At 46.4% G+C, this 16,270-nt stretch overlaps 1 protein-coding gene across 1 annotated transcript in view; it reads right to left on the reverse strand.

The window, feature by feature from the left end:
- The window catches only part of LOC131937049 (glutamate receptor 2), a 138,545-nt gene that overhangs the window by 21,875 nt on the left and 100,400 nt on the right, over positions 1-16,270 (reverse strand). The window contains exons 2-5 of the mRNA XM_059294236.1: positions 11,274-11,429; positions 10,201-10,449; positions 8,591-8,790; positions 3,424-3,477 (exon numbers count right to left, since the gene is read on the reverse strand). Of these exons, the coding sequence (XP_059150219.1) occupies positions 3,424-3,477; positions 8,591-8,790; positions 10,201-10,449; positions 11,274-11,429 (659 nt within the window). The remainder of the gene's footprint in view (positions 1-3,423; positions 3,478-8,590; positions 8,791-10,200; positions 10,450-11,273; positions 11,430-16,270) is intronic.

Raw genomic sequence — 16,270 nt, forward strand, 5'->3', positions numbered from 1 at the left:
CCCCCCACCGCCCCTACACACGGTTCCAGAAACATCTAAGACAGGTCAGCCGACCGACGGAAAATGTCATTCTGTCTTTAATGACAGGTATAAGACATGTCTTCAAACCACATGAGGGAAAATCTAGGCTCAAGACACACAAGACACACGAGACATGTGTTTACAAATGACGAGACATCTTCAAGACACAAGGACCTTAGACAGGGACGTGTCTTCAGTGAGTGTCTTTGTTTAATATAAAAAAATGATTTCAAGTAAAGCTTTTAGCTTGAACAAAATCAATTAATTTTCTCATTCAACTTTTTGGATTGTTTTTCTCCAATTATTTCAATGCCCTCTTTAAATTGTTTCTATCAGCTATTTGGATTATCCCTCTTAAATTGTTACATTTTGATATTTGGATAATCTCTCTTAAATTTAGCTATTCGGATTCTCTCCCATACATTTTTGCATTCAGCTGTTTGTATTATCTCCCTTGAATCGTAACATTATGCTGTTTGTATTATCTGCCTTGAATCGTTACTTTCAGTTTTTTTTAATTGTGATAACCTTGTACACGGTAACTTACAAACGGGAATTTATGTAACCAGTCAGTAACCAGTCAGTAACCAGTTAGTAACCAGTCAGTAACCAGTCAGTAACCAGTTAGTAACCAGTCAGTAACCAGTCAGTAACCAGTTAGTAACCAGTCAGTAACCAGTTAGTAACCAGTCAGTAACCAGTCAGTAACCATTTACAAGAACAAACTCGCCAGCAGTTTTGATGTTTTGATCTTGTATTAAATGTCACGCCAAACTCTATCATGACTAGTTTCCCCTATGCCCGCAAGCGGTTTGATTATTCAACATTTTGTAGAACAGCAATTAGATTGTTTTAACAAAACTATCTTTATAAACCACTTACAGGAGATTTTACAGGGAGGAATGGAGGGCAACATTCTACACGAACACACGGGTTTAAAAACTTGGTACATTCATAAGATTGTCGTGATGTCACGTTATAAATTGGAACTTTTTAAAATGTGGGGTTAGAACATTTATTCTGCTTTTTGTTTGATTGCATACACACTGTTACGTCATCAAATTAGCAGAAATTAAACGCCGTTTGTTTTTATGTCCATACAATGATTTCATTTTCTCGCGTTTTCGTGTTTAGCTCCACAGAACGAGATTTTCTCATCTGTCAGGAGATCACGGTTAGAGGATTCTTGGGGAGAGGGGGGTGGGGGGGGGGGGGTTATAGGGAGGTACACACTGAGTTTACACCATGTGCATGCCTGTGTATGTCTAGCGTGTTGTGTTTCACAATGACACACGACCTTGACCCGCTGAATGACTTATTAGTTCAGAGGTCAAAATATCTTGTCTCGGAAAAGTCGGATAAGTAGGATAAGTCGGATACTTCTGGGGTCAGGTCGCATATTTTATCGAAGATTCTAAAAGCCGTCGTTAAGTTGCTGAGCTTAATTAAGAAAATTGTTAATTAATTTATTGTAACGTCAGGTCTGGAATAGGTCATTGCCTAGCCACCCACAAAACGCTTCACCGTGTGATCTTTCAGTGTCTGAAAACATCACAACCAATCCATTGTGCTACTGATGGCCAACAAATCAATACCGTCTTTGTGCGCTTCGTTCTTGTGCGCATCGTCTTTGTCATCGACTGAGGGTCCTTCTGACGTTTGAGGCAACATCAAAAGATTTGAACGAGAGCGTCCAATCGTTCAACTCCAAACTGTCGGCTGCACATTTACAATGGGCAGACGAGAGCAAGCCAACTTTATCCAACGTTCTTACATTCACCGCAGCAAGACGCATCGGTTTTGTGTGACGTCACACGTCACATCAGTGACTGCTCGTGGGACGGAGGATCCGGACACAAAAGTCTGGTGTGTTAGACACAGAGGTCTAGAGTGTTAGACACAGAGGTCTAGTGTGTTAGACACAGAGGTCTAGTGTGTTAGACACAGAGGTCTAGTGTGTTAGACACAGAGGTCTAGTGTGTTAGACACAGAGGTCTAGTGTGTTAGACACAGAGGTCTAGTGTGTTAGGCACAGAGGCCTAGTGTGTTAGACACTAAGGGGGGATAATACGATGAAATGCTACCAATCAAATCAATAGATTACTATATTCAAAACCAGAAGGGGAGATAACAAGCTAGACGCGATCATCGAATGAGATGAGCCAAGTTCACATTAAATTGTGTTTTATTTGTGTGTTTAGTGTTGCTTTGGCTGTAGGTGTGATGTTGGGGTATGTGGGGTGATTGGTAGGGGTATGTTGTGTGGGAATGTCGTGCGTGAGGATGTGGTGTGGAGGTGTGGTGTGGTGTGTAGGTGTTGTGGGGTGGTGTGGGGGTGTGGTGTGGTGTGGAGGTGTGATAGGATGTGGAGGTGTGGTGTGGAGTACATGTGTGGTGTGGAGGTGTGGTGTGGAGGTATGGAGGTGTGGTGTGGAGGTGTGGTGTGGAGTACATGTGTGGTGTGGAGGTATGGAGGTGTGGTGTGGAGGTATGGAGGTGTGGTGTGGAGGTATGGAGGTGTGGAGGTTAGGTGTGGTGTGGAGGTTAGGTGTGGTTTGGAGGTGTGGTGTGAAGGTATGATGTGGAGGTGTGGTGTGGAGTACAAGTGTGGTGTGGTGTGGTGTGGAGTACAAGTGTGGTGTGGAGGTTAAGTGTGATGTGGTGTGGAGGTGTGGAGGTTTGGAGGTGTGGTGTGGAGGTTAGGTGTGGTGTGGAGGTTAGGTGTGGTGTGGAGGTGTGGTGTGAAGGTATGATGTGGAGGTGTGGTGTGGAGGTGTGGTGTGGTGTGGTGTGATGTGGAGCTGTGGTGTGGAGTACTGGTGTGGTGTGGAAGTGTGGTGTGGAGGTGGGATAGTGTGCAGTGTGGAGGTATGGTGTGGAGGTGTGGTATGGCGTGAAGAAGTGATGTGGAGGTGTGGTATGGTGGTGTGGAGGTGTGATGAGATGTGGTGTTGTGTGGAGGTGTGGTGGTGTGTGACGTGGAGGTGTCGTGTGGTGGGGTGTGGATGTGTGGTGTGGAGATGTGGAGGTGTGGTGTGGTGTGGAGGTGTGGTGTGGTGTGAAGGCGTGGTGCGGAGGTGTGGTGTGGAGGTGTGGTATGGTGTTGCGGTGGGGTGTGGTGTGGGGGTGTGGTGTGGTGTGGAGGTGTGGTGTGGTGTGAAGGCGTGGTGCGGAGGTGTGGTGTGGAGGTGTGGTATGGTGTTGCGGTGGGGTGTGGTGTGGGGGTGTGGTATGGTGTGAAGGTGTGGTGTGGTATGGTGTGGAGGTATGATGTGGAGTTGTGGTTGGTGTGGAGGTGTGGTGTTGTGTGGTGTGGAGGTGTGGAGGTGTGGTGTGGTGTGGAGATGTGGAGGTGTGGTGTGGAGGTGTGGTGTGGTGTGGTGTGGAGGTGTGTCTACTTACTGGCCCAGACAACAGGTAGTGGTAGTTCTCACGGTTCATCCCGACGTCCACGATCTGGGGGGCAAAAATATACAAAATATAAGATGGGAGGGTTGGTGGATAACATGAGAGGATTGGTGGATAATATGAGAGTGTTGGTGGATAATATGGGAGAGTTGGTTGATAATATGAAAGGGTTGGTGGAGAAGACGGTTGATGGATAACATGGGAGGGTTGGTCAAATGAGGGTTGGTGTGTAACATTAGATAAAACAAAAAGAAACGAAGTTTTAAAAATAAAAGTTTGACTTGTTTTGTGCATCGATTACCCCACAACCCATCCTCCCCACCCCTCCCATACACCCCATAGCTCCCCACAAGACATGATGGATCAGAGCGGTCAGTCTTGTACTAGGATTTAACTTGGCTGCGGTCAGACAACTTAATGTCTCCCATCTCTATTTCAGCAGGCAATTGCTTGTGGTCAGTCAGTACAGTCGTGTGGTCAGTCAGTACAGTCGTGTGGTCAGTCAGTACAGTCGTGTGGTCAGTCAGTACAGTCGTGTGGTCAGTCAGTACAGTCGTGTGGTCAGTACAGTCGTGTGGTCACTACAGTCTTGTGGTCAGTCAGTACAGTTGTGTGGTCAGTCAGTACAGTCGTGTGGTCAGTCAGTACAGTTGTGTGATCAGGCAGTACAGTCGTGTGGTCAGTACAGTCGTGTGGTCAGTACAGTCGTGTGGTCAGTCAGTACAGTCGTGTGGTCAGTCAGTACAGTCGTGTGGTCAGTCAGTACAGTCGTGTGGTCAGTCAGTACAGTTGTGTGATCAGGCAGTACAGTCGTGTGGTCAGTACAGTCGTGTGGTCAGTCAGTACAGTCGTGTGGTCAGTCAGTAAAGTCGTGTGGTCAGTACAGTCGTGTGGTCAGTCAGTACAGTCGTGTGGTTAGTCAGTACAGTCGTGTGGTCAGTACAGTCGTGTGGTCAGTCAGTACAGTTGTGTGATCAGGCAGTACAGTCGTGTGGTCAGTCAGTACAGTCGTGTGGTCAGTACAGTTGTGTGGTCAGTACAGTCGTGTGGTCAGTCAGTACAGTCGTGTGGTCGGTACAGTCGTGTGGTCAGTACAGTCGTGTGGTCAGTACAGTCGTGTGGTCAGTACAGTCGTGTGGTAAGTACAGTCGTGTGGTCAGTCAGTACAGTCGTGTGGTCAGTCACTACAGTCGTGTGGTCAGTCAGTACAGTCGTGTGGTCAGTCAGTACAGTCGTGTGGTCAGTCAGTACAGTCGTGTGGTCAGTCAGTACAGTTGTGTGATCAGTCAGTACAGTCGTGTGGTCAGTCAGTACAGTCGTGTGGTCAGTCAGTACAGTCGTGTGGTCAGTCAGTACAGTCGTGTGATCAGTCAGTACAGTTGTTTGGTCAGTCAGTACAGTCGTGTGGTCAGTCAGTACAGTCGTGTGATCAGTCAGTACAGTTGTTTGGTCAGTCAGTACAGTCGTGTGGTCAGTACAGTCGTGTGGTCAGGCAGTACAGTCGTGTGGTCAGTCAGTACAGTCGTGTGGTCAGTACAGTCGTGTGGTCAGTCAGTACAGTTGTGTGGTCAGTCAGTACAGTCGTGTGGTCAGTCAGTACAGTCGTGTGGTCAGTACAGTCGTGTGGTCAGTACAGTCGTGTGGTCAGTACAGTCGTGTGGTCAGTCAGTACAGTCTTGTGGTCAGTCAGTACAGTTGTGTGGTCAGTCAGTACAGTCGTGTGGTCAGTACAGTCGAGTGGTCAGTACAGTCGTGTGGTCAGTCAGTACAGTCGTGTGGTCAGTCAGTACAGTCGTGTGGTCAGTCAGTACAGTCGTGTGGTCAGTACAGTCGTGTGGTCAGTACAGTCGTGTGGTCAGTCAGTACAGTCGTGTGGTCAGTCAGTACAGTCGTGTGGTCAGTCAGTACAGTCGTGTGGTCAGTACAGTCGTGTGGTCAGTACAGTCGTGTGGTCAGTCAGTACAGTCGTGTGGTCAGTCAGTACAGTCGTGTGGTCAGTCAGTACAGTCGTGTGGTCAGTACAGTCGAGTGGTCAGTACAGTCGAGTGGTCAGTACAGTCGTGTGGTCACTACAGTCGTGTGGTCAGTACAGTCGTGTGGTCAGTCAGTACAGTTGTGTGGTCAGTCAGTACAGTCGTGTGGTCAGTCAGTACAGTCGTGTGGTCAGTACAGTCGAGTGGTCAGTACAGTCGTGTGGTCACTACAGTCGTGTGGTCAGTACAGTCGTGTGGTCAGTCAGTACAGTCGTGTGGTCAGTCAGTACAGTCGTGTGGTCAGTACAGTCGTGTGGTCAGTCAGTACAGTCGTGTGGTCAATCAGTACAGTCGTGTGGTCAGTACAGTCGTGTGGTCAGTCAGTACAGTCGTGTGGTCAGTACAGTCGTGTGGTCAGTCAGTACAGTCGTGTGGTCAGTACAGTCGTGTGGTCAGTCAGTACAGTCGTGTGGTCAGTCAGTACAGTCGTGTGGTCAGTCAGTACAGTCGTGTGGTCAGTACAGTCGTGTGGTCAGTCAGTACAGTCGTGTGGTCAGTCAGTACAGTCGTGTGGTCAGTCAGTACAGTCGTGTGGTCACTACAGTCGTTTTGTCAGTACAGTCGTGTGGTCAGTACAGTCGTGTGGTCAGTACAGTCGTGTGGTCAGTACAGTCGTGTGGTCAGTACAGTCGTGTGGTCAGTCAGTACAGTCGTGTGGTCAGTCAGTACAGTTGTGTGGTCAGTCAGTACAGTTGTGTGGTCAGTCAGTGCAGTCGTGTGGTCAGTACAGTCGTGTGGTCAGTCAGTACAGTTGTGTGGTCAGTCAGTACAGTCGTGTGGTCAGTCAGTACAGTCGTGTGGTCAGTACAGTCGTGTGGTCAGTACAGTTGTGTGGTCAGTACAGTCGTGTGGTCAGTCAGTACAGTCGTGTGGTCAGTCAGTACAGTCGTGTAGTCATTAGAGTCGTGTGGTCAGTCAGTACAGTCGTGTGGTCAGTACAGTCGTGTGGTCAGTCAGTACAGTCGTGTGGTCAGTCAGTACAGTTGTGTGGTCAGTCAGTACAGTCATGTGGTCAGCCAGTACAGTCGTGTGGTCAGTACAGTCGTGTGGTCAGTACAGTCGTGTGGTCAGTCAGTACAGTCGTGTGGTCAGTCAGTACAGTCGTGTGGTCAGTACAGTCGTGTGGTCAGTACAGTCGTGTGGTCAGTACAGTTGTGTGGTCAGTCAGTACAGTCGTGTGGTCAGTCAGTACAGTTGTGTGGTCAGTCAGTACAGTCATGTGGTCAGCCAGTACAGTCGTGTGGTCAGTACAGTCGTGTGGTCAGTACAGTCGTGTGGTCAGTCAGTACAGTCGTGTGGTCAGTCAGTACAGTCGTGTGGTCAGTCAGTACAGTCGTGTGGTCAGTCAGTACAGTCGTGTGGTCAGTCAGTACAGTCGTGTGGTCAGTACAGTCGTGTGGTCAGTCAGTACAGTCGTGTGGTCAGTACAGTCGTGTGGTCAGTCAGTACAGTCGTGTGGTCAGTCAGTACAGTCGTGTGGTCAGTCAGTACAGTCGTGTGGTCAGTCAGTACAGTCGTGTGGTCAGTCAGTACAGTCGTGTGGTCAGTACAGTCGTGTGGTCAGTACAGTCGTGTGGTCAGTCAGTACAGTCGTGTGGTCAGTCAGTACAGTTGTGTGGTCAGTACAGTCGTGTGGTCAGTCAGTACAGTCGTGTGGTCAGTACAGTCGTGTGGTCAGTACAGTCGTGTGGTCAGTCAGTACAGTCGTGTGGTCAGTACAGTTGTGTGGTCAGTACAGTCGTGTGGTCAGTCAGTACAGTCGTGTGGTCAGTACAGTGGTGTGGTCAGTAAAGTCGTGTGGTCAGTCAGTACAGTCGTGTGGTCAGTCAGTACAGTCGTGTGGTCAGTCAGTACAGTCGTGTGGTCAGTCAGTACAGTCGTGTGGTCAGTCAGTACAGTCGTGTGGTCAGTCAGTACAGTCGTGTGGTCAGTCAGTACAGTCGTGTGGTCAGTCAGTACAGTCGTGTGGTCAGTACAGTCGTGTGGTCAGTCAGTACAGTCGTGTGGTCAGTCAGTACAGTCGTGTGGTCAGTCAGTACAGTCGTGTGGTCAGTCAGTACAGTCGTGTGGTCAGTACAGTCGTGTGGTCAGTCAGTACAGTCGTGTGGTCAGTCAGTACAGTCGTGTGGTCAGTACAGTCGTGTGGTCAGTCAGTACAGTCGTGTGGTCAGTCAGTACAGTCGTGTGGTCAGTACAGTCGTGTGGTCAGTCAGTACAGTCGTGTGGTCATCTACTTTGCCCTGGTTATGTCTCCAGCCAGACCAATCAGACCATGTCAGTCACCTCCCATCTAACGACAGCCCATAACCCCAGCTTGCGAGGGAGTTGACTTTGGACATGAGCCGCCACAAATTTTGTTGAATCCAAAACCTCCATTCTCCCGCTAATTTGGGCTCGTAGTCTCGCCCAGATTCCAATAGTCTGCACGTCAAGTTTATAGTCGTCTGCCAGGAGTCCATGGACGGGTCTAGCTTTAGTCCGCTGATAAGTTAGGGTCAGAGGTCGAAATGTGGTCAATAGAGGACATAGTGTGCCGGCACTTATATGTGGCAAAGCAGTGCTTATTGGAAAATACTTTCGTTTAATTGACCTTTGTTCAATCTTACCCCTAACACCAGCTGGCTTCACGTCAAGACTCAGACATTAAATAAATAGGTTCAGATTGGCCCAGTTTACCTGGTTAAGGATGGCCCAGTTTACCTTGTTAATGGTGGCCCAGTTTACCTGATAAGGATGGCCCAGTTTACCTGGTTGGGAATGGCCCAATTTACCTGGTTGGGAATGGCCCAGTTTACCTGGTTTAGGATGGCCCAGTTTACCTGGTTAAGGATGGCCCAGTTTACCTGATAAGGATGGCCCAGTTTACCTGGTTAAGGATGGCCCAGTTTACCTGGTTTAGGATGGCCCAGTTTACCTGGTTAAGGATGGCCCAGTTTACCTGATAAGGATGGCCCAGTTTACCTGGTTAAGGATGGCCCAGTTTACCTGGTTAAGGGTGGCCCAGTTTACCTTGTTAATGGTGGCCCAGTTTACCTGATAAGGATGGCCCAGTTTACCTGGTTTAGGATGGCCCAGTTTACCTGTTTAAGGATGGCCCAGTTTACCTGGTTTAAGATGGCCCAGTTTACCTGGTTGAGGATGGCCTGAAACGCCTCCCGGGTCGAGAGGTTGAGCACGATCCTCTTGGTGCTAGCCGGGCTGGAGAACCGGTCCAGTTGCCGGAGGAAGTCGTGGGCAGACGTCAGGTTCCGTACACGTCTGGCGTCGATCACGATTCCCTTCTCTGGTCGTCTGAAGGAGTCGTGGAGGCGTTGTAGCTCCCATAGGGCTGGGGGCAACATGACATTAGGGTAACATGGGGCAACATGACATTAAGGTAACTTGGGACAACATGACATTAGGGTAACATGGGACAACATGACATTAGGGTAACATGGGACAACATGACATTAGGGTAACTTGGGACAACATGACATTAGGGTAACATCAGACAACATGACATTAGGCTAACATGGGACAACATGACATTAGGGTAACATGGGATGACATTAGGGTAACATGGGATGACATTAGGTTAACATCATACAACATGACATAAGGGTAACATGGGACAACATGACATTAGGGTAACATGGGACAACATGACATTAGGGTAACATGGGATGACATTAGGGTAAAATGGGACAACATGACATTAGGGTAACATGGGACAACATGACATTAGGGTAACATGGGACAAAATGACATTAGTGTAACATGGGATGACATGACATTAGTGTAACATGGGATGACATTAGGGCAACATGGGAGAACATGACAACAGGGTGACATGAGATAACATGACGTTAGGGTAACAAGAGAGACAAGATAATATACCTGGGACAACATATATATTTGGCTAACACGGAGACATGCATGATGTAAAAACTTTAACACTTGTTGCCAAGTGAATCTATGAAGATTGAAATTATTTGTAAACTGATTAAAAACAACTATTTTAACAGCAAACTGACTTAAGACTTCCAACATTTTTTTCAATCTTTGCCACGTTCAACACTTTAGGCGAATTCTACTGTTTAAATTCACTGCATAAAAATAGCTATTTCGGGTTTTCAATCTGTTCAAAAATGTTTCGGAGTAATGTTTTCAAGAGCAGGGACCGATAATTTGTTATTTCGTTTTTATTTATTTATAGATTTTAGGATGCTAGTTTTTATTTACATCTGTTTCGTGTCATCGGAATTCAATTATCGAACCTGGGATCGATAAAAAAAAAGGTCTCCGTGTCAGCCTGATCGTCAGCGTCTAAAAATGTGGCTCTGTTTTCCCGGGGTAATCCAACAAGTAGTGACAAAAGTGGGGAGATTATCCAACAGTCGGTGACCTCGTTCCCATACTGGATCGGGTGGATGAATGGATAATTGGATGATTGGATGAATGGATGAATGGCTTTAGTTTTTTTCCAGTTCAGAATATCGTGTGAAAATCAACGCCAATTGGAGTTCTTTATTAGTCGCCTACACACACCATACGCTTGCCCTACCCACACCTCAAGCTTGCCCTACCCACACCACAAGATATGGAGCTACCCACAATTTAAATTATTCGGCTACCTGCACTGAAGTGTGTCTGTCATGTAGATGTCATGTAGATATGTCATGCAGATAAGTCGTGATGTTATGCAGATAAGTCATGATGTCATGCAGATAAGTCATGATGTCAAGCCCATGCCACATACCGTCATCTGAATCAAAGACGTAGTAGACTTTATGCCAGTTGAAAAACTTGATGACGTCAGCTACGGCGTTGACGTAGCCTGGACTGAGGCTGATGTCGTAATCGTAGCCATCGTTCTCGTTGTTGATGGTCTGTGAGTACACGATGTAGGGGACCTGCAGGGCGTGGCTGTACGACTGGATGATGTTGTAGGTGCGGGACGTCGACGACCCCAGCAGCAGGACCACGCCCTGGTCTAGACGTTTGCATACTGTTGGGAAATAAAAGGGCTGAGTCAGCTCATGCGCGAATTGATCCATGACATGGACATAATCTAAAACAAATGGCGCCATAAAGCACAACAAACACTGAAAGAAACCCTCACCAGAGTTTCTTCCAGGCATCCCCCCCCCCCAAGGACGAAATGGAATTTATATAGAAAATATATACTTTTGACAGTTCCCCCCCCCCCCTCGGAAATTGTTGTCCGCCCCTCACCCCCTCCCCGAAAATTTCAAGTGCATCCCCGGAGAAAAATGTCTGAAAGAAACACTGACCCACACAAAACACAGGGTTAGAAACCAAAGGCTGGACGGGAAAAGCACATAAGTTAAACTATAAAGAGAAGCGTGTACGTTAAACCATTTTGAAGATGCCTGCATTGGCGCATATTTATTGCAAACATATTTAAAATAATAAAGTTCCTATTTTCATATACTTTTTACTATTTATTTTATAAATGTATTGTAAATCGAACAATGGTAAGAAATAAATGAAAGAACGCAATTGTCTTTTCTGTTTCTATTGATTCGGTCTTGTGATCATTGATTAGTTCTGCCAATACATGGTCACGGTACATTGAACTCAACAGAACTCTGATGTTGGTAGAGTCGAGCACCATATACATCAGCACACCTGGTGGATGTGGGCACTAGAACCAGGTTGATTGATACAATCACAATCTTTGCTTGTACCAGTCTAATACAATCACAATCTTTGCTTGTACTAGGTTGATTGATACAATCACAATCGTTGATTGTACCGGTACTAGGTTAAACGGTAATGTGTACAAGTGGTCTAACTGTGTGCACCTACTTGCTTTAATTAGATCACAGTTGTTGTCCATGCTTGTCTTGAACCAAGACGCCTGCAGGTGTAGTCTGGCACTGAGCGGGTCTCTGGTGTTGTACAGGTGGATCACCTGCTCCAGCATTTTGATGACGTCACTCTCTGATGAGTCTACGATAATACCTGGGAAATAAGGAGCTATGTGTAACAAATTTCGTGTAATAAATGACATTTCGTGTTACTAGATTTTTAGAGAGATCCATAGAAACTCTCAACATGGTGGTATGGTGGAAACCCATGGGGAGGGGGTGGGGGAAGGGACGGGCAGGGGCGAGGGAGGTAGATGCAGGGACGAGAAGGGCACGATAAAAGACAGGTAGGAATTAATTAATTAGAAAATGAACTGAAAATGCTTGGGGTATTCCTTGATTAGAGGAAGATTTGAAAAGTGTGTGTGTTGGGGGAGGGGATGGATGTTAACGTAGGTAATGATTAAACTCTACTAGGGATGAAGATAGGATCAATACAATTTAATTATGAAAAAAGCGCCAAAAAATTTCGCATTGCAGGAAAATAAAACCAGTGAAAGAAGCTGTAAATCAGAGCTCCACACAAGCAGTTTTTTATCAACCCGTGCAGCCCGGCAACCCGTTGGCGGGATGTCACTGAATCTCTTTGTTTGTAGCTGGATATAGTGCAGGTTGTCAGTCTGTAACTGTCTGTGTGTCATTATGTATGTCTAGACGTCACACATAACACCTCTAGACGTCACGCTAAACACCTCTAGACGTCACACTAAACACCTCTAGACGTCACACTAAACACCTCTAGACGTCACATTATATATATATATGTCACACTGTATCTGTTTCGGTCTATAGGTCACTATATGACAGGATAATTACAGTCTCGCCAGGACCTATTCCCCCTCCACCACCACCCAGATATTCCCCCTCCCCACCACCCAGATATTCCCCAACCACCCAGATATTCCCCCACCACCCAGATACTCCTCCCCCACCACCCAGATATTCCCCCTCCCCACCACCCAGATTATCCCCCACCACCCAGATATTCCCCCACCACCCAGATATTCCCCCACCACCCAGATATTCCCCCACCACCCAGATATTCCCCCACCACCCAGATATTCCCCCACCACCCAGATATTCCCCCACCACCCAGATATTCCCCCACCACCCAGATATTCCCCCACCACCCAGATATTCCCCCACCACCCAGATATTCCCCCACCACCCAGATATTCCCCCACCACCCAGATATTCCCCCACCACCCAGATATTCCCCCACCACCCAGATATTCCCCCACCACCCAGATATTCCCCAACCACCCAGATATTCCCCCACCACCCAGATACTCCTCCCCCACCACCCAGATACTCTCCCCACCACCCAGATATTTCCCCAGCACATTTAGCAGCGGAGATGAAATTTCTAGAATTTTCCTACCCGGTTGAGCGATCTGATGAAAATTTGATGTGTTCCGTTTATGAGTGTACCCTATAGGCATGGCCCCTAGCCGGGGGAGGGGGGGATGAACCTTATTAAAATCAATAAGCAATTAGTCAATCAATTAACCAACAGGCTACTATATTATGCAACGCTACAAATAGAGGTGGTCAACCCTTCAAAACAGTTAGGTAAGGATAGAACAAATTCCAGTCTTAGTTGGCTGTACTTGGTCTTGGTGTACAAATCTTGGTGTACAAATCTTGGTGTACAAAATAAGGTGTACAAATCTTGGTGTACAAATCTTGGTGTACAAATCTTGGTCTACAAAATAAGGTGTACAGATCATGGTGTAGTTAGTTTGGTTTATTTAATATCAGTGTACAATAAGATCGTGTACAGAATCAGTGTGGTGTGGTGGAGGTGGTGGTATTTGTAACTTACAGTGTGGTGTATGGGTGGATGTTGTGGTGTTTGGTGGATGCTGTTGTGTACAGTGTGGTGTATGGTGGATGTTGTGGTGTTTGGTGGATGCTGTTGTGTACAGTGTGGTGTATGGTGGATGTTGTGGTGTTTGGTGGATGCTGTTGTGTACAGTGTGGTGTATGGTGGATGTTGTGGTGTTTTGGTGGATACTGTTGTTTACAGTGTGGTGTATGGGTGGATGTTGTGGTGTTTGGTGGATACTGTTGTGCACAGTGTGGTGTATGGTGGATGTTGTGGTGTTTGGTGGATACTGTTGTGCACAGTGTGATGAAACTTAGTTTTCGTGAAGTTTATTAATTAAAACATGTTTTCTGGAGGTGTGTGGAGCCTAAATAAACGATAACTTGCGTACCCATCCCGCGCGTTGCTGCAATATCGGGAGAAAGGCTGAAGTAATATTTTTAGACATTTCTTTAATGAATCATAGTTTTTTGTCCATACTACCGCCATGACGCATCATATCGTAATAGTGAGGTAGAACACACCTCGACAGCCGCCCGATGTGTCAGCTTCTTCTTGGTGCGCTGTCGGGAGCCACTAGTAACACCATAGCAGGGGCGCCACTGGTTACACCATAGGGGGGGGCGCCACTGGTAACACCATAGCGGGGGCGCCACTGGTAACACCATAGGGGGGGCGCCACTGGTAACACCATAGGGGGGGGCGCCACTGGTAACACCATAGCAGGGGCGCCACTGGTAACACCATAGCAGGGGCGCCACTGGTAACACCATAGCAGGGGCGCCACTGGTAACACCATAGCAGGGGCGCCCTGTCCTAGTTAGGTTCAATCATCGAACGTCGTCTGCCACCGTGCCGCAATGGAAGTGTATGCAGAAAGGACAGATACATACAGATATAATTTCATTTATACAGAGAGGGAGAGGGAGAGAGAGAGAGAGATAGAGAGAGAGAGAGAGAGAGAGAGAGAACCTTACCACCCAAGACACAGATAACTCCATTGATTATTTTCTCTATCAGCTCTTCTGTTGGACGTGTCAGTCTACACGTCATGCAGGTCAAAGTGTCAGGCACTCCTCAATGGCGGCTGAGACCTAGACACAGTAGCCTGGATTTATTTCTTGTCTTTTCAGAGGCGTCAAGGACGGTTGATGATGATTTCAGTTAATCTCAGCGCAGACAGACAGACAGACAAACAGACAAACAGACAGACAAACAGATAGACAGACAGACACACAGACACACAGACACACAGACACACAGACAGATTCACAGGCAGGCAGACAGACAGACAGACAGACAGACAGACAGACAGACAGACAGACAGACAGACAGACAGACAGACAGACAGACAGACAGACAGACAGACAGACAGACAGACAGACAGACAGACAGACAGACAGACAGACAGACAGACAGACAGACAGACAGACAGACAGACAGACAGACAGACAGACAGACAGACAGACAGACAGACAGACAGACAGACAGACAGACAGACAGACAGACAGACAGACAGACAGACAGACAGACAGACAGACAGACAGACAGACAGACAGACAGACAGACAGACAGACAGACAGACAGACAGACAGACAGACAGACAGACAGACAGACAGACAGACAGACAGACAGACAGACAGACAGACCGACGGACGGACGGACGGACGGACGGACGGACGGACGGACAGAAAGGAGAGGGGATCGAGCGAATGAAAGACAGTAGTGCAGACGAAGCACCACAAGTAACTCGAGTAGATCTGGGTTCACTAAGCGAGCCGGAAGTCGCAGGGGACGTAACCGGTGTCAAGGGACAGAAGTGCGGTATTGTCACCCTGCTATGGCCGACCACCCCCGATAGCCACCGCTGTTTGTTTAGTCTTGTGGAGGTGACTGAGATATGATCTCCAGCTAGCGGTGCTAAAATCTCATTTTTCGCTAGAATGGTGATGGGATTTACTGGCTACTTCTCGCATTTTTTACGGCTACACCCGGTAGCTCTCATGTAGCGACTGAGGAAAATATTCGGATGTTCTTGTAGTTGAAAACAAAAGCCTGGGGATATGAGCCTTTTGTTTAATATTTATGTCTGTATGGGCGCTTGAAAGTGGGGAGTGATGAGATTGGCCAGATAAATATTTAAAAGACGCCCCGGGCGTTAGGGGCATCATTCACACCAAAACATGAAAATTGTTTCAATAGTTGTTTCAGTAGGCTTAGTTTAAAGAAATTGTTGCTTTAATCATTTCAGTTTATGCTTTGAAAATAAATCTTTTCTGTTGTCGCTTTAAGTTTTTGGAACAACAAGAGCACACATATTATAATAGATTCTAATAAGTTTTTAAAACACACTGTAGACAATGAAATAAAACAGACTTTCTTTCTATAGTAAACCTATTCTTCGTTATAATGTGCACATATTTCCATGAACGACCACTATTTTAAATAAAGTGGGAGTGATCTCCCCTTAACTTTCTCGAATATTTTTTAGAAAACACTAATGGGTATGGCAACCCCAGTGTAATTGGTAGGCCTATATAGGAGTTCAAAAAAAAATTCAAATTTCAAATGCTTGATTATTTAAAACAGAATAGAATTTCGTACATAATAGTTAGGAAGATTAGTATTTTAAAAAAAGAAAGACAGAGGAATCAAGTTAAAAATGAATTCATATGCTTTTCTTGAAAAATCAGAAATGTTGTAAAGTTATACTTCCCATCACCGGAAATGACTAAAAATTTGTCAGAAAACAGAGAATTAGTTCTTTTTCAAAAGTATGGAATTTATTTATTCTAACAAACTGAGTTATAGGCTTTTGAAAAATTAAAAGTAGAATAATTTCCACTTCCGGTAACAGGAAATCGCTGAACAGCTGACATAAAAGTAAAGATTTGATGTAATACTTATATATTAGATTTCATCAACCTAGCTGTAACGGTACACACTGACATCCACACGGACAGAATTGCAAAGTCCAGTTTTTTTAATTTTTGCCCGATTAAAATAAGTCCCCGATACTCCGTATATGATGAAGCGCTGAGGTGTAAAACGATGAAAATTGTCAAAATTTCATGTGATTTTTGTGCACGCTTACAATACTTCCTCTA

This window comes from Physella acuta, unplaced genomic scaffold, assembly GCF_028476545.2.
Source record: "Physella acuta isolate Inbredline_101_S28 unplaced genomic scaffold, ASM2847654v3 ptg000017l, whole genome shotgun sequence".
Classification (NCBI taxonomy): Eukaryota; Metazoa; Mollusca; class Gastropoda; family Physidae; genus Physella; species Physella acuta.